At 44.9% G+C, this 20882-nt stretch overlaps 3 protein-coding genes and 1 long non-coding RNA gene across 7 annotated transcripts; 1 reads left to right on the top strand and 3 right to left on the bottom strand.

The window, feature by feature from the left end:
* Positions 1–1123: 1123 nt before the first annotated feature.
* Positions 1124–5224, top strand: LOC114779471 (uncharacterized). Its single transcript, XR_003746769.1, has 2 exons — positions 1124–4193; positions 4506–5224. It is a non-coding gene; the product is annotated as an uncharacterized LOC114779471 (long non-coding RNA).
* On the bottom strand, positions 1545–6091 carry mto1 (mitochondrial tRNA translation optimization 1). Of its 2 annotated transcripts, XM_028967327.1 has the most exons (14): positions 5665–6091; positions 5339–5546; positions 4658–4857; positions 4458–4575; positions 3867–4165; positions 3650–3762; positions 3524–3578; positions 3388–3442; positions 3091–3221; positions 2814–3018; positions 2567–2738; positions 2342–2451; positions 2055–2212; positions 1545–1857 (listed from the first exon to the last, which is right to left on the bottom strand). In XM_028967327.1, exons 2-14 carry the CDS (start codon positions 5529–5531, stop codon positions 1681–1683), a joined length of 1986 nt encoding a protein of 661 aa, XP_028823160.1. In that variant the 5' UTR covers positions 5532–5546; positions 5665–6091; the 3' UTR covers positions 1545–1680. The 2 variants fall into 2 exon arrangements, with proteins under 2 accessions (XP_028823160.1, XP_028823159.1); XM_028967326.1 differs by having other exon boundaries at positions 3388–3578.
* Positions 6092–8723: 2632 nt separating this feature from the next.
* lrrc18b (leucine rich repeat containing 18b) lies at positions 8724–11477 on the bottom strand. 2 transcript variants are annotated; one of them, XM_028970021.1, is made up of 2 exons: positions 11310–11477; positions 8724–10526 (listed from the first exon to the last, which is right to left on the bottom strand). In XM_028970021.1, exon 2 carries the CDS (start codon positions 10458–10460, stop codon positions 9690–9692), a length of 771 nt encoding a protein of 256 aa, XP_028825854.1. In that variant the 5' UTR covers positions 10461–10526; positions 11310–11477; the 3' UTR covers positions 8724–9689. The 2 variants fall into 2 exon arrangements, with proteins under 2 accessions (XP_028825854.1, XP_028825853.1); XM_028970020.1 differs by having other exon boundaries at positions 8726–10464.
* Positions 11478–12336: 859 nt separating this feature from the next.
* On the bottom strand, positions 12337–16491 carry adprh (ADP-ribosylarginine hydrolase). Of its 2 annotated transcripts, XM_028969855.1 has the most exons (8): positions 16425–16491; positions 16114–16228; positions 14931–15039; positions 13937–14035; positions 13742–13847; positions 13399–13665; positions 12958–13172; positions 12337–12889 (listed from the first exon to the last, which is right to left on the bottom strand). In XM_028969855.1, the coding sequence occupies exons 1-8, from the start codon at positions 16430–16432 to the stop codon at positions 12732–12734; spliced, it is 1077 nt and encodes a 358-aa protein (XP_028825688.1). In that variant the 5' UTR covers positions 16433–16491; the 3' UTR covers positions 12337–12731. The 2 variants fall into 2 exon arrangements, with proteins under 2 accessions (XP_028825688.1, XP_028825689.1); XM_028969856.1 differs by lacking the exons at positions 16114–16228; positions 16425–16491 and having other exon boundaries at positions 13937–14052; positions 14931–15041.
* Positions 16492–20882: the final 4391 nt, after the last annotated feature.

Here is a 20882-nt window from a genome sequence, read left to right as displayed (position 1 = left end):
GGATTTTATTATATAGAATTAGATTTTATTATATAAACATGGATACGAATATTCTTGGATTATAAAGTTCTTGATAAAATTCTTGACATGCTGACATTTGCTCTATTCTTGTAGAAAAGGCCCTCATTATGTTAGTTTAGCTGATTATGTTTAGTTTGGAGCCTGTTGTGTGTAATAGAAGCGGTGCGACCCGCTCGTACATCGAGTCACGTGGTCCCGACAGGGCGTATTACGTCATCGGCGCAAGCACACCCCAGGAAGGCGTCCGTTCTGTTCTAAGTTGTTCATGTAAGTTGTTCATTACCTCAGTTAGGCAGGATTCACATATTGCTGTGAAGTTGCATCCTGTTGCTGTTTATCGGTACTGCGTTTGTGCTCTGTATTTCACGTGCACCATGACTGTTTCTTTACCGCCACCTAGTGGCCGGATGTATTAACTCTAGAACCTCTATTTTGACTTGGTAATGCATATACAGGCAAAAAGTTTTTCATTCAATGTGTTTTCTTTATTTTCATGACCATTTGGTAGATTCTCACGGAAGGCATCAAAACTTTGAATGATCACATGTGGAGTTATGTAATTAACAAAAAGTGGAGACCTGACCTCCACAGTCACCGGACCTGAAGCCAGTCGAGATGGTTTGGGGTGAGCTGGACCCCAACAAGTGCTAAACACCTCTGGGAACTCCTTCAAGACTGTTGGAAAAGCATTTCAGGTGACGACCTTTTGAAGCTCATCGAGAGAATGCCAAGAGTGTTCAAAGCAGTAATCAGAGCAAAGAAACTAGAATATAAAACATGTTTTCAGTTGTTTCAGCTTTTTTTGTTAAGTACATAACTCCATGTGTTCATTCATAGTTTTGATGCCTTCAGTGAGAATCTACCAATGTAAATGTTCATGAAAATAAAAATATTGAATGAGAAGGTGTGTCCAAACTTTTGGCCTGTACCTTATGTTTATATAGTGCGTTTAGTTTCACTTATGATTGTTTATTCTTATGTGTTTCAGACCACACACACACCCCCATGCACGATCACTCACGGCGATATTCTGAACACACCCGCCATATGTCCACAGTGGTCTGGCTGTTCTGAGTGATGTGGGATTTGTGAGCACAATAAAACACTGAACTTTGAATCCTGGCTCGAGTGGTGTTTGGGCCGACACTCCAGCGAGTGAGAGCGTTAACGTAGCTTCCAGTGGCATATTTTCAGTGGTCCTCCACTACAATCCTGCAGCTGAGAGAGAACTGGCCAACGCTTTATGTGTTGCTAGTGATATTTTTGTCATTGTAATACACAGCACGTCACACAACGCACAGACAGCAAAATGTGTCCGCTGCATTTGAACTTTTTTTGTGAGCAGTGGGTAGCCATGAAAGGCACCCGGGGAGCAGTGTATGGGGTCCACTTCCTTACCCGCCAGGCCACCACCACACCCACGTGGTATTTACTTCCAAGAAATAGCAGCAAAAGTTATATTATGCGAGCACATTGTCATTTTGTTTGAATAAATTATTATAAAATAGATTTTTTATGCATTCTTGCTTTAAAATACTGTATTTAATTACCATACAATGCAAAAGATATTTCCTCTTATACATATTAAGCAGAAAATGTACCATTTTATGCACCACATCAGAAATGTAATATATCCTTTTACAAATTGTACATTCAGTTTCACTGTGACACAGGAACACATGGGAATGAGTCTCTGCTCTCGTCACTGAGGTTTTGAGGGTCCGGGGTAGAGCTCCGCTCTGCAGATCGGTCCCGCTGTGGGGTCCGGGTGATGTAGTTCAGCAGGTGAAGGATGGCTGCCGGGGTCATTCCAGGTAGGCGGCTGGCGGCTCCCAGCTACATCATAAAAGAAACGTAGCTCTGCGTTTAATGTTTTTCTCATAATGAACTAACCTTTTTCTTATGATAACAACAATATAATTAGCTTACAATGGATGTGCTTTTAAATGAACTTCAACATTTGGTATACAAATACCAGCCTTATTCTCATCATGAACAATAACATTTTCAATGACACTAGGTCCAGTACTCACAGTGGCAGGTCTGACCCGGTCCAGTAGCTCTCTGACCTCCTGGGAGAGAGACACCGGCAGGCTGAGGTAATCCACATCCTGAGGCAAGGAGAGACTCTCCTCCTGCAGGATCCTCTCTATTTCTCTCCTCTGTTTCTCACAGTGAGGCCGGTACATGGCTGACAGGAGGGCAGCAGAGGCGTTTAGTGGGTGGCTCAAGCGGTTCGACTGCTCTGACCTCACAGGCATTAGGCTAAAGACTTTGAAGTTTGTGTCATTTCTTTGGTTGATACGACAAGATTACACACCTTCAATCTTCAGCCTCTCAGCAAACTCCACATACGGCCCAAGGACGTCTGGGAAAGCCGAAGCCAACATCTCAAAGGAGACATCTTTATACTGCAGCACCTCTTCAGCACTTGGAGTAGAAAAAAAAATGAGGAAGCGATAAGGGTGGAGCAGTTAATGACATTCAAGTGTTATGAATCAGTTATTAATCAAGTATTGATCATTTGTAAAAGTGTCCGACTGACCTCATAATGCCACTCTTGTTAGCGCTTACAGCAGCCTGTGGTAGTTTTTCTCTCCACCGAGTAGGGGACAGGGTGATGTCTTGCAGAGCACTTAGTGCCTCGCTAAGCCCCGCCTTCATTCTCACCGCCTCTTCATATCGCCGTGGCGACACACAGCCTATGTCGCAGTACCCTGCAGGCCAGGCCAAATCTGTTATTTTATGTATTCCACGATTTTATCTGACAGGCGAGCGGCACCGGCGTTCACCTTTGAGCGTGAGCCGCAGGTCGGCATTATCTGGCCTCAGGGAGGTTCTGAACTCCGCACGACTCGTAAACATTCGGTACGGTTCCGTAATGCCCCGGCCCACCAGGTCGTCGATCAGAACCCCGATGTAGCTCTGCGTCCGAGAGAGAGACAGGGGAGGGAGCGAGAGGGCTCTCCGTCCGGCGCTCACTCCGGCCCACACGCCCTGCAGAGGTCGAGGTGTCAAAGGTCATGATATAAAGGCAAAAGCCATTGTGGATGCAGGGCTGCTCTGTACCTGCGCTGCAGCTTCCTCGTACCCTGTGGTTCCGTTGATCTGTCCGGCGAGGAACAGTCCCTGTGCACTTCTCACCTCCAGCGACGGGAAGAGTTGTGTGGGACAAACAAAATCATACTGGACCCCGTAACCTGGCAACCACATTTATTCTGAAATCATTAATCCGAATGGACTGGTTTGGTTCTATAGTTTTTTTTTATTATATATATATATATATATATATATACACACACACACACACACACACACACACACACACACACACACACACACACACACACACACGTGACTGCGGACCTGGTGCCTGGATCTCAGCCTTGCGGAGGGCAGGGATCTCTCTGAGCAGGCGGACCTGCAGGTCGGGGGGCATGGTCATGGACAGACCTTGAGGGTACAGAAGGTCAGAAGTCAAGCCTTCTGGCTCCAACCAGACCTGATGCTGTCGTCCCGGAAACCTCAGCACTCGAGACTCGATGGAGGGGCAGTATCTGGGAATGACATTCAAAGCATGTAAGAATCCTTACAGTCAAAAGGGGTGTGTTTGAGTGCGTGCGTTTACCGGGGTCCTCTGGTGTCCTGCTGGATGTGTGAATTGAGGTGAAGGCTCTCTCTGACCACCCTCTCCACTCCAGGCGTGGTATTAATCAGGTAACAAGGCAACTGCTCTTCTGGCTGTTTCAAATAAAAATGTCTCTACATTAAATATTATTTATATTGTTATTCTATTCTATTCTATATATGAAATGAGCAGACGTCTCTCTGTTGTCCTTTCTGACCTTGCAATGTGTTCCGTTACTGATGAAACTAAACGGAGTCGGTCGCTGGTCAGGGAGTTGCAGCTGAGCAAGGGAGAGGTCAACTGACCTCTTGAAGATTCTGGGCGGAGTGCCGGTCCTGAGCCTGCCCAGCCTCAGGCCAAGCACCTCCTTCAGACTGCGGGAGAGGCCGGAACCGGACGGGGGGTCTCCCATCCTCCCCCCCGGAGAAGTGGTCTGGCCCATGAAGAGGGAGCCAGACAGGAAGGTTCCGGTTGTGAGGACAACTGAGCGGGCTAGGATGATCCTCCCTGTGTCAGCTGAACAGACGTACACAACCAGTCAAAGGTAGTGACATTTATGGGCCTTTCTTTCATTAAATTTACAGCGTTTAGACGTATATCAGTGCTTTCTAGTCCATATCTGATCTTCATACCTGTATAGCTAGACTGTTTAACAGAGACTATCAGGTACATACCGTCACAAGCCCTAATAAAATGCATAGAACCTTACATTAAAAAGTACATTAAGGAAATGAACTTTCTTTCCAAACATTATGATGATGCAAAGTTGAAAATGTTTAAGATGAAATTTGAAATTAATGTGCCTCACCCATACGAACTCCAGTGACCCTGTGTTTCCCTGGTTTCTCTGGATCAGGTTCAGACACCAGCAGTTCTTCCACAGACCCTTCTACCACCGTGAGTCTGGGCATGGAGAGTAACTCCGCCTGGCACAGATAGACACGAATAAAAGTTTAAACTGGCCTCCGCCGTGTAAGGAATGGACCTCTGCTTGGGGATGCTGTGCACCTGTATAAACTGGCGATAGCGGGGACGGTCCAGCTGAGCCCGGGGCCCCCAAACTGCAGGACCCTTGCTGCGGTTCAGGATGGAGAAATGGACCCCGGCCCAGTCACCGGCCCGGCCCATCAGTCCGTCCAGAGCATCCACCTCTCTCACCAGCTGGCCCTTCCCCACCCCTCCAAGGGAGGGGTTACAGGACAAAGCCCCTGTTACAGAGATTTAGCTACATTAACAGGAGCCAATGAGCAATTGTCCATTAATTCATTATAAATAATCAGTGATTCAAATTATTAAACTGGCATTTAAAGGGTTAAAATCCTTTATGAACAGGCAGAAATATTGATGCATGAGGATTTTATAGCAGATTTTGTGCGTTTACATTTTTGTTCACAGAGATAAAAGGGGGCACAACAAAAAAAATAATAATGCAATCAAATCAATTTTTTGCTGATCAAGACTTAAATTACCACAACTGGCTACTATGGAAAATATTTATTGTTTTTAAAATAAATAATCTGTTATTCAAAAGATTAAACAGCCATTGGAAGGGTTAAATTCCTGGAAATGATTGAAGATTTTGTAAAGGGCTCACGTGATTTATGAATAAAAAATTATTAGGATTATTATGAGGATTTGATGGCAGATTTCGGGCGTGCACATTTTTTGGGAGTTACTTTCGTGCCTCACCTATGGTCTGGATCTTCTGCGTGACGAGTAAAGTCTCCGCCCCCACTCGGGTCGCAGCGGCCGCCGCCTCAGTACCTGCATGGCCCCCGCCCACCACGATGACGTCACACGCCGTAACCGTACGGGCACTCGCTGCCCAGGAGGACGGAGATGCCAGGGACCGAGGGCGGTTAAGGACTCTGCGTGCCAACATGGGCAGTGGTTTCTGCTGTAAAAACAAAGGGAGCACCCCTCACCTCAAGACACACTGGCTATTAAGGTTATTTAACTGAAAAACAAGTTACATGGCGATTTCCTTTGTAGCACCCACTTACTAAAACACTTACCAGCTACTTCACCACCCTTCCGAACGGTTGTATTCTGCTTTACAGGATGACGCAGATCGCTATAAGAACATTTTCATAAATTGACAAAACTCAACAGCACCGCCGACATGATCTTAGGGAGCCGCCATTGCTGCCGCGGAACATTTTACCGTAACGTAACGAATACATGCGCGCCACAATATATTTATATATATTTTTAATACAACATTTAAAACAAACTGACTATCGATCAGGAACGTTTCGTAAAAAGTAATAAGTTATTCGATTATTTTACATAAAGGAACTTATCTCGTGGCGTCTTGTAGATCACAGCAGCGTCTTTACTTCCTCCGCAAACTTAGAAGAGCAAGAGCACCAGCCCCCATCATGCACACATTCTACCGAGGAACCATCGAGAGCATCCTGTCCAGCTGCATCACTGTGTGGTTTGGAGCCTGCAATGCGTCCTGCCAAAAAACTCTCCAACGCATAGTCAGAGCAGCTGAGAGAATCATCGGTGTCCCTCTCCCCTCCCTCCAAGACATCTACAGTACACGCCTCACCAAGAAAGCCCTCGGCATAGCAGCTGATCCCACCCACCCAATGCAAACCTTCTTCAGCCTGCTGCCATCAGGGAGGAGACTGCGGAGTCTCCAGGCCAGGACCAGCAGACTGAAGGACAGCTTCACCCATCAGGCGGTCAGGAAACTCAACTCCCTCCCGGCTCTGCCCCCACTCCCCTCACTCCCCTCTTCTGCTCCACAAACTTTCTGAACTCTAAATCACACAAACTGACCATGCACCAGTCACTCTGTGCAGCTCTGGTCTGCCATCTACCTCACTTTCACTTCGTCACTTTAAACTTAAAACTCTGTTGCACTATTGGTTTTTGCACTCTCCTGATGTTGCACTCTCCACCATGTGCCCTTATTTGTATATGGTGTTTTTAAAATTGTATATTGTGCCTTTCTTTTTAAATTGTATTTATACTCTGTATTCGTTACTGTTACTGTTTTTGTATTTAATGTTACTTTTATGGGTCAGAGAGTAACGTAATTTCAATTCTCTGCATGTCCTGTACATGTGGCAGAATTGACAATAAAGTTGACTTGACTTGACTTGATCATAAAATATAAATGCACGTTTAATATACACGGTACGATTGGGCACATTGAGGGTTCGGATTTCAACCCGCCCTCTAGAGGTACAGCTAGTAATCATAAATTATTTATGTATTTATGTTCAAATTAAATGCTGTCCCAGGTAACCTTTTTTGCTGTGTTATGAGTGCAGAGAACGTGGTTTCCCTGCCAGGGAAAGATTTGGCATACATTACATTCAGATTAGAGTTTGGTCTGGTCACACTAAAATACCCAAAAGACCTACACTCAGTCACACATAATGACTAGTCAACCATTTCATTTCTTAGGGGTCGTCTTTCCCCACTCATGTCTCTATACCACCTGCTTGAGCGATGCTTCAGTGGGTTTGTTCTACCTTCATTATCCCATTATGTCAATTGGACCTCATTACGAATTCAGGTAAATGGGCGTAGGGGTAATGTGTGGATTGGAGTTTGTTGATGTCTTTACTGGGGAGACCAAATAGAATCAATCAGAGAACCTCAGCAGAGGTGGGACATTTTGTGATTTACTTGACGTGTGATTAAAATGAAAGTGAAGTGATTGTCATTATGATGCACAGCACATGGTCCTCTGCTTTTAACCATCACCCTTGGTGAGCAGTGGGCAGCCATGACAGGCGGCCGGGGAGCAGTGTGTGGTGCTTTGCTTCGTCCCCACTTGCTTTGGCAGCTCGGGATTCGAACCGACAACCTTCTGATTACGGGGCTGCTTCCTTAACCGCCTGGCCACCACTGCCCATGAGGGAGGAGCACAAAAATATGCCGAGTTTACATTGTTTTCTGTGGGACCACTATCATTTATTAATACGTTTCAGAAAGATGGAGGACATCCGGCAGTAGACCAGAGATGGATGAGGGGGCTGAGGGGATGGTTTGGTGCTAAAATACAGCTGCGTATCATCTGCCTAGCAGTGAAAACTCAGACCACAGTTGTGATCTGTCCAAGGGGGAGTTTGTAGGTGATGAAAAGCACAGAAGAAGGTTAAGTAAATTCTTAATTGTGACTCTGTAAAGCTAATCTTAAATTGTACTGGTTATATTGTTTGAAATTGATGTATGGGGGAGTTAATGGGATTATGGATTTGCCATAATTTTCCAGAGGTTGATCCCTGCTGTCATGTAGGATGTAATTTATGTGACACTTTTAACTCGCCCAGATTTAGTTTCAGTTTTAAAGACAACAAATAGGGTGGTAGTAGCCTAGCGGGTAACACACTCGCCTGTGAACCAGAAGAACCAGGTTCAAACCCCACTTACTACCATCGTGGCCCTGAGCAAGACACTTAACCCTGAGTGTCTCCAGGGGGGACTGTACCTGTAATTACTGATCATAAGTCGCTCTGGATAAGGGTGTCTGATAAATGCTCTAAATGTAAATGCAAATATTGTAAATATTGCAGAGTTGCTACTGGAAATGAATGAAATGAAGAAACTCTGTGCACCATGGACAACTGCAGAGCAGCTTTCCTCACAAAGCCATTCATCTCATGGACACATTGGCAGTTTACCATGAGCGTAATTAATGAGCCCCGCTGTTCTCCATGAAAAGCCCCTCAAACATTCAGCAGGAGCTGTGAGAGCAACAAAGGCTTTAGAATAATCCACAAAATTCGCCTGCTCCTCGTGCCTTAATGCGCTTATCTGGTGGGGATTTGCATTTTTCTCCAGGATGCTGAGCTCAAGACTCTCTTTGAATAGAATGCAGCTCACATTGGTGAACAGACCAGTCCAACAGATGTCAGTGTGCCAGCAACCTCACAGTACAAGAATAGAAATAAATACTGCAATGTGGGGCAATGTGGTTATTGGTATGCTGGTTTGGACTCAGGGACGTAATGAAACTGAAACAAAGAGACTGATGGCAATGATTTTATTAATAAAAACACTTCAGCAGCAGAATCACTGGCAAGAGTGCATAGAGACATTAACAGATGATATTTTGATGATTGTTTGAAGTGATTGCTTTTGTCATTGTGCAACACTGCATCACAGCACACGGTGACACAACGAAATGTGTCCTCTGCTTTTAACCATCATCCTTGGTGGGCAGTGGGCAGCGATGCACCCGGGGAGCAGTGTGTGGGGACACATGACAAGAACATTGATGAGCTGGACATTGTCCTTCTCATGGGTTGGATAAATATTGGGCAGTTAAATGAACGTTCAGCTCCTGATCTTGGTGCATTGAAGTCAATGGACAATGAGCAAGTGTAAGGTTTTGGGTGACTTTTTACCCAAAAACTGTTGCTCTTGTTGGGTGTTCTAGGTGGAACTAATGGACTAACAAACTAAAGCAAAGGCCAATTGGAAGGCGGTGGCCTCGGAAACTTTGGGTCCTGCACTCATATGTGACCAAGTACACCCCTTCACGGAAACAGGATTATGCAAGGTCAGGGCCCTCTTCCAGAAGGTGGTCTGAGGAACACAATTTAGAGTTTGGGATGTTGCTGTAAAAACAAGTCAGAGCCATGGAGGCATTACCTTGGAACGTGCAGGACCTTCAGGGGTCTTCAGTGGAGGTGTTTTGGCAAAGCAAGGGGGACCTGATGTTGCAGCTATACATTACTCTTTCATGTTATCCTTTACTGTTATGTTTTCATACATGAGTGTCACATTAATTGTATCTGGTCAGTCTGAAGATTTCAGGAGTGTATTGATGCAGACAGGTGACGCTGAAGGTCTCTTGTAGATACAACAGAACACCTTGAAGACGCACGATGGAAAGTTCCACTCTCGGTCCTAATACTGCCTTCTAATATCTACTGTATAAAAGGAACAGTCCTGTACTTCTGTGCTGACTTGTCTCCTTGCACTGGTCCAACGGGTCAATATGATATTTCCCACTAAGAAGAACATTTCCGTAAAAATTACTATGCACAAGCCTTTTCTCAGAAGATGCCTTTCACCTCCACAGAGCTTGGTTCTCTTGCGCCACAGAGTTTGGCGCGATAAGCCCCGTGAACCTCGTGCGCGTCTTCTTCTGCTCGGCGGCACTGACGTGGTGGTCCAGCCTCTCTTTCTTCTCCCTGTAATGCTGAATGCAGGCCCTGCACAGGCAGCTCTCTTTCACCAGGTACAGGCTCTCCACGCGCTTGATGGGCTCCAGCATCTCGGGCCGCTCAGAGGGGAGGGGGTTCCCGTTGGTGTTGAGCTTTTGGAGTTTGGGCAGCTTGCGCAGCCAGTCGGGAACCCTCGTCAGCTGGTTGTTGAAGAGGCCCAGGTCCTGCAGGTCTTTCAGGGCTGCCAGGGAAGATGGCAGGCTCTCCAGGCGGTTCAGGCCCAGGTTGAGACTTTGCAGCTTGGCCAGCAGGCCAACCTCACGGGGCAGGCTGCTGGTGGTCAGATGGTTGTTGCTCAGGTTGAGGCTGCAGAGGTTCTGCAGACGGCCGATGGTCTCGGGCAGCTGCTCCAGCTGGTTGCTGTGGAGGTCCAGCCAGCGGAGGTTGACAAATCTGCTGATGGAATCCGGGATCTTGCGCAGCAGGTTTCGGCTCAGGTCTAGCTCATCCACATCGCACAGCTTCAGGATGCACTTGGGGAAAGTGGCTATTCCCATGTTGCTGAGGTTCAGACGCCTCTTACCGTCCATTGTCAGCTGCATGGCGTTCTTGGCCATCTTCAGTGTGATCTTCTTGCCTTTGGTCTCAGTAGGCCGCTTCCTGCCTTTAGCCATAGTTCTTCAGGAAACAAAAGCGGTCAATGTTCAGTCAGCTGAGAGTCTCAGATGGCTCGTTGTTTCCTAAACATGCATAATTGATAAGTGTGCTGAAGTGGAGGCTTAACGTGGATTTAAGAGGCCATCTTTGTTTCCATATTCAAACTATTGATGCCCTCCAGCACCACTTTACCCACTACAGTGGCGCCCGGTGCCACACTGGATAGGTCACACATGATGCATAGCAACCTGTCTGTCACAACAGTGAGCTGAGCTGGGCTACAGCCGGCTGCTCGCTGGCCTCACATGACCTTTGGTCCCCACCGTTGTCTTTTATTATTCCTCTGGTCTTATTTTTCACATTAATAAACATTAATAAACATTGTCTGTTATGCATTATTTTTCTATTATTTTTTTACTTAATAGTCCCTTACTGTATCTTTGTATTGTTTTAATGTGATTTGACCTTTTAATGACCGTGGTGCTAGATTTTCTAGATAGATGCTATATGACCAATGTGATATATTGTTGCTAAAATCTTCTGTACAATGGCGTTAACAAGGCCAAGCACATTCATTTACTTAAATATAGAATAGTAATAATTCAGAATCTTTGAAATGTTTTAATTTTACATGCCAGATTTTTCTTTTTCTTCCCCTGTTCTTTTATTGAATTGCATGCTGTTTATTAAGGCTATGAAAGTAATACAAATAGAATAAAAATCTAAATAATAATTTGAATGGTGAAAATGAGGAAATAGCAAGTAAATTGTGAAAATCGTGTTTATTAATTGTCTGTGTCTCTGTAAAGTCATGGGGCCATAGCGGCTAAAGCTGTGAAAGTTGAGGAAGAGGAGGATTTCTTTACCTGTTGTTCCTGAGTCTGGTCCAGTCTGGTGAGGAATGTCTTGTCAGGGCTCCTCCCGGATCATTTGTTAGGAATTATTTATCAGCCCCGGTCTCAAAAGCTCGTAAATTAAAACCGGGATGTGCACACTGAAGATCGATGACCGTTCAGCTGCCAGCCTTGTTCAGATTCCTTTCATCCAAACCACCGCACCAGGAGGAGCCCGGTCTGTTTACATCTGTCGCCAGGCAACAGAAGGGTATGTCACTCAGGATTGGCCGAGCCCCTTCAGGCAGCTTCATGTGCATGACTAATGCAAAATTGGTTTGCGTTGCATACCTCTTCACTGCTAAGGAAACACATAATTCGGCCTTAATTATTATACATATACATAAAATGCATGAATCGATATTTTTTTAAATAAGTGTTATTTCTATTGTAAATGATGCATCAACACCTGATTCAACAAAGCGAAGCAAAGTATGGTATTTTATGTCATCATTGTTCAATTCTATTAGCAGACAACCATCCCACTATTTTCAATGTGCTTCATTCCATTAAACAGATGATGGCAGCATTTCACACTCTTGGCTTCTCTCCACCACATTAAGTTGGACAACGGTTTCCAACAGTCCTGAAGGTTTATTATGTGGAACGCTTTCTTATCATTCACTCATGTTAATGAGCATCTCATCAAGCGGCTTTTGATGATGACAATAGTGAACAAAGCCACCATGAAGGTGAAAAGAGGTGGCTCTGAAAAAACATTCATTAAACAAATGTTTAGCTGGGTTGGATTTTTCAAAATTTTACCACAGATTAAAAGTTTAACTGGTGGTGTATATATAGTTTCACTAATATCTGTAGATTTTTAATAGGTGTTATTTCTATCACAAATGATACATGAACCCCTGATTCAAAGAAAAGTAAGGTGTTAAATGTAATCATTGTGAAAGATTAACCATCCCATCATTGTCCCATTATTTTCAATGTACCTCATTCCATGAAACTGGTCATTAGAAACAATAATAAAAACATAATACAAACATCTGGCACAATTTTAAGTTTATTAATACTGCATTACTGAAAACCAATACTTATTCCAGATTTAAGGAGAAAATTATTCTCATATGAAAATCTTAAAACATTAAAACTGTGTTTGTCGGATCGCCTGCTATGGCTAGAATGGCCTGGCCTGGTGAAGAGGAACAAGGATCATGTTTCACTCTGTCCTTTCTAAAGGCATGTAATCCTGCTTGTCTGGAACTCGTGTTACAGGCAGGAGATCTGAATCTGCTTCTGCAGAGGCCATATGGAGTCAGTAAAATGATACATAAAGCATATAAATGAGCTTTACAGGCATTAAAAGGCATTTTTATACCAGCAACAGGAGGTACGTTTGGGTCTCAGAAGTGGGACATAAAGTCAAACAAACCATAAAGTTCATTTCTCCTTGTGAGAAAGGGCATAAAGCTTCTCAGCGCTGCTCTCCAGCCTCCCCCTGTACTCCAGGTTGCTATAGTTACACTCCGGGACCCCCTCTGTTCCGTACAGAAGCCCCCAGCAGCAACAGGCGATGACAGCGGTGCTGTCACTGTCACCTGCAGAGATGCACCGTGTTAGAGGTGCTGTGAAGGGAATGAAGGAGAGGACAATGCTTTCTCCTCACCTCCATGGAATCCTGCCCTGCTCATAAGCTCCTCCCAGTCTGCCCCCGACCCCAGGAGAGCATCCAGCGCAATCATCGGGGCGTCGTGACCACTGCGCCCCGCCCACCCTGACAGGCTGAATGTCTTGTAGGCTTCATCTCGCTCTGCTGGCCCATACTTTTCAGGCCAGACCACTGGTCCTGAGCCTGTTGACAGACCCCTCAGCTGCAGGAACCTGGACAGGAAGAAGGGAGGAGAAATGTGTCAACAAAATGTGTCCTCTGTATTTATCCATCACCCTTGGTTAGCAGTGGTTAGCCATGACAGGCGCCCGGGGAGCAGTGTGTGGGGACGGTGCTTTGCTCGGTGGCACCATGGCGGTTCGTTGCTCGAACCAGCAACCTTCTGATTACGGGGCAGTTTCCGTACCCGCTAGGCCAACCCCTTCAGATGTTCCTCACCATTCCCACTTCTCTGTGAAGTAGCCCCAGTCTCTTTCGGTCTCCTCCACAGCAAAGCCCTGAGATTGGACGAACTTCCTGGCCACTGGACAAGCCTCCTTTATGAGGCCCAGCCCCCAGGTCAAGAGCGGTCTGCGCTGAACTGCGTAGGAGGAGAACAGGGCTGACGCTACTGCACCAAGGAACCCGGTTGGGTGGGGGTGGGTCATCCGTCCCGTCTCCACGGCTACAGCAACCAACCAGGGCAGCTGCTCTGGATGAGGGTACCTACAATTGGAATAGAGGATCATGTGAGGGACTGAACTGAGACTCCACCTCAATCATAGGACTCCAGGGTCCTCACCTCAGCCCAATACACATGGACCTCATTGCTGCCCCACAGCCTGTGCCTTCTGGGTTATATGGCACCCTGTACCCACCCTCTGTGCCGGGCCTCAGCTGGGACACACCTAGGAGATAAAATTCATTCAACAACAATACAGTCCTATGCCTATAAAAATAATAATAATTTTCCACTATTACTAATCCATTTTATTACCCAGGATGCTTGAAGGTCCAGGCTTCCGGCCCTCCATGTCCTTCATGGCCTCCACGTAGTTGGATGCCACTTCGTGAAGAAGCTCCTCCCCTTCCTTTCCTGAGTGTGTAGCAATACTGCAGTTAAGGGGATGAGTTCAGTACATCACACAAACAGATGCAGAACAGCTGATACTCATGAGGGAGGCAGACAAAAAAGTTAGCGATGTCGAAACTGAGGAGGGTACATGGGCACGGGGAACACGGACCCAAGTGAACACAAAATGAACATCATTGCCTCATTATGCATCTTTAACTGAAGCTTCTTAGAAGGGATGGATACTGGGTATAAGTGAAGTGAGGGTCATTGTGAAACACTGAAGCACAGCACATGGTGACACAACAAAATGGGTCCTCTGCGTTTAACCATCACCCTTGGTGAGCAGTGGGCTGCCATGACAGGCTCAGTGGCACCTTGGCAGGTGGGGATTCGAACCGGCAGCCTTCTGATTAAGGGACCACGTCCTTAACCGCTAGGCCACCACTGCCACTGTATAAACACTAAGGCAAGGTGATTATAGTGAAAAATATCCAGACTTTCCTTCCCAAAAGGGTATTAAGATCGGATTTTTGTGATTCTTGGAAAAGTTTTTTTTTTTTTTTTTAATTCGATTTCCAATTAATTCAATTGGCTGTAGTTACCAAACTGTATATCTGATTGGCCACAACATTGAAGGCTTTGTGGACACTTATGTGATGGAATTTGTAGTTATCTGCATTTTCCAAACAAATTTCTTACAGTCTTTTTCAGCAAGTCTTAAGGTCCAAATTATTTTAATCAGTGCTCAACAGGGAAAAATGAACAATGGTTTTAATCAGTGCTCTGAAATGAAAAATGAACAATGGTTGTCGACTGGTTTGTACCAGACATTGTTCCCGCTTTTCAGTATAGGGAAGCTCGTCCCTAAATAAAAATTAAAAAAATCATAGATTGTGTTTCTGTGGCGATCACTCACCTGTCGCCAATGCCTCTGCCGTTGCCAGGTGAAGGACCGTGTCATCACTCACTGGCCAATCGGGGAGCTTTGCGTTAATGTTCTTCAAACCGCCAAGCTCCAGCAGTTCCTATGTAAGATTTTGTTAGAGTCACCTTGTCCTAGATATATAATCGTGGCAACAAAATACACCTGGGTAATGATTAAAGGGTCCGTTGGTCCACGGTGACCATGTTTTTTGTGAATTCTACGTTCGCTGCAGGCTGATGGGAACCTTCACACAGATGTCTGGCCGCTGGCCTTCATGGCGTGTGATCAGGCAGATGAAAACACTGAAGTGCTCAGAGTGGAAAACTGTCCCCTGAGGGCCTGTGTACTGACTGGCACAGACTACCGAAAACAGAGGACTGTTTTTTTTTGTGTGTGTAAAATTAATTTAAACAGCAGAGAACATCTTTCTTCCCCCAATATCTCCTCCAGAATAATATTTTTGACGGCTTGCCCGCTCCAGTGGCACAACTAATGCATCCATATCACACAACGAGTAACTCTCAAAACCAACATTGCAATTAACATGCTTTGCAGTGCTTGGGTTTTGAATTTAATAAAACAGACTCTCGAATCTAAAGTGACTTACAAAGAGTGCAGGGACGTCAACGAACAGGAAGCACAGAAACAAATTGCATAGACAAGTGAGGACAGGTAATGGATTTATTAATTCCTGCTCCCCTTCTTGCTCACGATTGCCTGTTCTCTGCATGTGCAAATTTGCTCTCTGTCTTATAATTGCAGCAAGGAGCAAAAATTCTCTGGGTTACAGTTATAGCCAAGTGCAATATTCGTTTCATACATAGTTAATAATAATAATAATGTTAGTAAATGTGTGCAAAATGTATATTAAATTCCAATCAAATTCAAATTTTACTTGTCACATACACAGTCATACATGGTATGCAGTGAAATGCTTTTGTGACTGCTATTGACCTCAATATTGCAAATATTGCAAACATAACCAAATATTACAAATGTTTATAAATATAAAATATGTGTACTACCGGTGTAGTACTCTGTAATATCGAATGTAGAATTTTGATCATTTTGTACTTTGTATAGATATGTTCAGTGCATTTATGTGCTAATTAAACGTGCGTTTGTAGCCACTCCCTCCCTGGACGGATGCCGGCTCCTGATTGGTTGAACGCACCTGGTGGATGGCGACTCCTGATTGGTTGTACTCCCACACCTGGTTGCGGTAACCCAGCGCGTCCCCGACGCCGCTGAGCATCATGCCGGCCTTGAAATGCCGGAGAGTCGCGGGGCTGGATTGGAAAACAAAACGTCTTTCTTATCCATTTCTTTTTTTCTTGCTTGTGCACTTTAGTCTTCGACAACCAAAAAAACTAACTTTTCTCAAACAAAATGTATATATTTACATGAGATGTCCATTCATGCATTGTCTGTGCATCGACCTCTTGTAGCGCTGTGCATTTCGGGTAGGAAACTGGGTAAACTCACCAGTTCATAATGCGTTGTGGCGGCCTGCACGTCGAGTAAAGTCCCGAGCAGCTCCGCTTGCACCCCCCCCCCGCTGTCTATTTCGTCACTTCCTGCCCCTCCGCCCCGGCTTCTGTTCTGTTTCGAATCTCAATTCGAAATTCGTTTATGTTGCACCAAAGTCCCGATTCGTCCCTTCCCTGACCCTCCACCCGCCGACTACCTGGTTTTTAACCGTGCTCCTTAACATATTTATAACCTTGAATTCCTTCACATTTCTCCAAACAACATTTTACATCTACCTTTCGTGTATTAATATAATTTTTTTTAAAAGAATGAATTCTTCATAACTTTATTTTACTTTATTACCGTGAATATTCTATTCGCATTATTTACGTGGGCGACCATAAGGGGGCGCAGTTTTCCGCATTATTTTCGCTTATTTTCTAGCAGTTAAAGAATCAGGACATTAAAGGCTGCATATGATTTGATTGTCCAAAATGAAGCCCTCAAATAAATGAACTATACATGCAAAATACATGTAAAATGTAAAAATGTGTGTTTAATATCGAGACTCTGGCACTGTATATGACACATCATATTTTATTTTTATTGCCACGTACAGATTGTTGATTTTTTTTTACGGACTGCCAAAAGTGCTCGCTTATCTGTCATCTTCCGTAAATCAGCTTGCAGGGCAGCTGTTGTGTAACAGTTCATTATGAGTCTTCATTATGAGTCCATTAGCCCATAGGAATGTTATGAAATCACTGTAAGTCAGTGTTACAGTTTCAGTAGTGGTGTGTGTGTGTGTGTGTGTGTGTGTGTAGAGGAGATGTATTCCTTGTCATTTTCTCCTTCACATGGCTGTCAGAACTGATCAACGTCGGAGGAGAGGTGGCCCAAACGCAACAGGCGCCAAAGCCAGAGCAGGTGAACTCTGCATGGCCCCGGATTCACGTCATCACCCTGTGCCAGGAAACAGCAAACACACCTTCCCCGCATCGGCCATCAGCCGCAGAGATGTTCTACTGGGCTCAGGAGGTGGAGGAGGATGGCATGAGCTGGCTCTGAGCATCCCCTGACTTGCCCAGCATGACTTGGTACTATAGGTTATTAACTGTATATTAAAGGTTATTTCATGTATTTTACAATATAACACCAATGGCCCCTTTAAACTTTCAACAGAATCCTTGAACATGTTTTTATTGCTGTTTATGCTTCCCATTCATGATCCTCGTGCTTCTCCAGTAATATTGTCATGTTGTGCTACCGCCAACCCCCCAGTGAAATCACACGGACCCTCAGCAGCCCTCAGCAGTCATAATACAAGTGAGTGCAGGAGTTGCGCTGTTGCCTAGCAACTGGCCTGAGATATTACCCGCGCGCACCATATGGGGAATGGGCGCAGTTTGTGTTGTTTTGATGGAGTTTTGTGTATATAAATGTGTGTGTGTGTGTGTGTGTTTGTGTATGACACAGTGCCACTGCCTCCACGAATAGCCACTGTGGTCCGCAGACGAGCGAGTCTGGAGAGCTCCTCTCGAGGAAGTTAAGTGGTACGTAGTGCTCAATTTCCACTAATCATCTGGTCAGAAGCAGACGGCACCCTATGGAGCCTCATGCACACACATAGTCTCACCGTCTCATAATCTTATTGCTTAACTCTTCCCTTTACTGTTCTAAGTCTGTATGTGGTCAGTGCAGAGCAGCCACCACACAGGGCAGGAACAGTCTGTAAGGTCTGTGGAAAGAATCAGTGATGCTGCCCTGCTCTCCACCCAGGAAAAAAAATCCAGGAAACGTGCAATTCCACATCGCGTGGAATGCTATGTAAAGTGTGTTTTCTTGTTATAACAATGTAATAAAAGTAAAAATGAATTCCTTTCATTACTGTATTTTTTGTATAGTGGTGCTTGAAAGACACCAACTGCCGGAACCAAATTTCTTGTATGATTCAGATTATTGTGTTATCATTGTTCAATACTTTATCTCTCATTTATTTGAATTGAAGACCAACTAAAGCACTTTGGTTCTGCTGTTGTTTTTAAATGTGCAACCTAACCCTACACATGCTTCTCTGTTCACTATCTCTAATTCTGTTAATCATTATTCATGCCGTCTGCACCACACCCCCTCAATTAATTGGTTTTCTGGACAATTATAACTCAATTTCACACACATTATTCTTTGCCCACCTATTCTAATTCTCAATGTGCAGAGGAACAATGTCTTCAACTGCTCTTGTGACTGATTCGTGTGTAGGTGCCTGTGCTAAATATACAGATACTATTGGACAGATTTGATTCCAGAACAAACTGGTCAAAATGTGAAAATAACATTACAAGCAAGGAAAACTAAGGGAAATATTCTTAATAAATACTGTGTTCTTTACATAGTTGAATGTGCTGACAAAAATATTACACTAAAATAATCAATGGAAATCCAAATTATAAACCCACGGAGGTCTGGATTTGGAGCCACACTCAAAATTAAAGTGAAAAAACACACTGCAGGTGAACCCAGCTTTGATGTAATGTCCTTAACACAAGTCAAAATGAGGCTCAGTATTGTGTGCCTGTATCACCTTACCTACAACGCCTGGGCCTGCTCCTGATGAGGTGGCGGATGGCATCCTGAGGGATCTCCTCCCAGACCTGGACTAAAGCATCCGCTTTACTCCTGGACAGTCTGTGGTGCAACGAGGCGTTGGTGGATGGAGCGAGACATGATGTCCCAGATGTGCTCGATTGTATTCAGGTCTGGGGAAAGGACGGGCTCGTCCATATAGAACGTTACAGACAGCAGAATGTTCTCCACGGCGTCTCCAGACTCTGTCACCTCTGTTACACATGCTCAGTGTGATCCTGCTTTCATCTGCGAAGAGCACAGATTTGGTGTCCTTTGGCAAATGGCAAAAGCACAACACCCAACTGTGGACGTCATGCCCTCACGTGACCCTCGTGGAGTCTGATCTTTCTAACCATTTGAGCAACACATGCACATTTGTTGCATGCTGGAGGTCGATTTGCAGGCCTCTGGCAGTGCTCCTCCTGTTCCTTCTTGCACAAAGGCGGAGGTCCTGCTGCCAGGTTGGCCTCCTCCACGTCTGGTGTTGTACTGGCCTGTTTCCTGGTAGCGCCTCCATGCTCTGGACACTACACTGACAGACACAGCAAACCTTCTTGGACAGCTCGCATTGATGTGCCGTCCTGGCCGATGTGCCATCCTGGGTTGTAGACCCAGCACCACCAGCATTCAAAAGTGACCAAAACTTCAGCCAGAAAGCACAGGAACTGAGAAGTGGACCAGGACCACGCCTTTATTACTAATTGCCTATAATTTCCACCTGTTGTTTATTCCATTTGCACAACAGCATGTGTAAATGATTAATTAAAGACTCAATGTGCTCTGTTTTACATTTACATTTACAGCATTTATCAGACGCCCTTATCCAGAGCGACTTACAATCAGTATTTACAGGGACAGCCCCCCTGGAGCAAGGGTTAGGTGTCTTGCTCAGGGACACAATAGTAGTAAGTGGGATTCGAACCCGGGTCTTCTGGTTCATAGGCGAGTGTGTTACCCACTAGGCTACTACCACCCTGTTAATTAGTGTTGCTTAGTTTTATTTCACAGAAGTGTGATTGACTTTGACTTACATTGTGTTACAAGTGTTCCCTTTATATATAATACGTACTGAATATTTGTATGTGAAGTTGTTAGGGCAGATAAATACTGGTTGTACTTCACCTGGGTGTGTGACGTATTGACAGAGTGGGGAAGTAGGCTGTGTGCTCCTCCCCTTTTTGAACTTTGTTTTGTAAAAGGAGTGCGAAACCCAAAGTACTGTATTAAAACCACTCCAATCTGATGTTACCTGGCAGAAAGAGGCGTGGCACTATAGAGGTTAAAAGAATGAACGGTATCTAATTTATTAACCCCAGTAAATTGCTATTGCAGTTACATGTAATAATTGTATGTAACAAAGGTACCAATGTTACAGAAAAACCCAAAATAAAAGAATTATTTTATACATTTGACTGCCAGGAAGTTGCCACAGACCAACCAGAAGTTGCTGTTTCCGCCCTGTCACTCCCTTGGCATCACCTGTTTGGGGGCAAAGCAGGGGACCCCAAACAAATGGCTAACCTTTCACACCTCTTGCTCGGGGGAAGGCCGTTTGACAAAGCTGTGGAGAACTTAGGGGACCTGCGACTTCCCATCTTACAGTTTATTTTATCGTCATTTTCTGGGAGCCAGAAATAATTACACAGCATCAAAGGGTGGGGCGGGTAGTTGGTTCCTCCCCTCCAATAAAATTGATATAGTCAGTGTTTGGTTGGGGCTGAAGGGTTTCCGTTTGGACCAGTATATGCTTCTTTCAGAGCCTAACAGCAGAGATGGATGCATTAAATTTCACCCGACGCTGTAGAATCCTGGCGGAAAATAAAAATGAATTCGGCGCTCCCATGTCGG

The sequence above is a fragment of the Denticeps clupeoides genome, chromosome 2 (genome assembly GCF_900700375.1).
Source record: "Denticeps clupeoides chromosome 2, fDenClu1.1, whole genome shotgun sequence".
Lineage (NCBI taxonomy): Eukaryota > Metazoa > Chordata > Actinopteri > Clupeiformes > Denticipitidae > Denticeps > Denticeps clupeoides.
The sequence above is the reverse complement of the archived record's forward strand: the minus strand, read 5'-3'. Positions and strand labels throughout refer to the sequence as shown.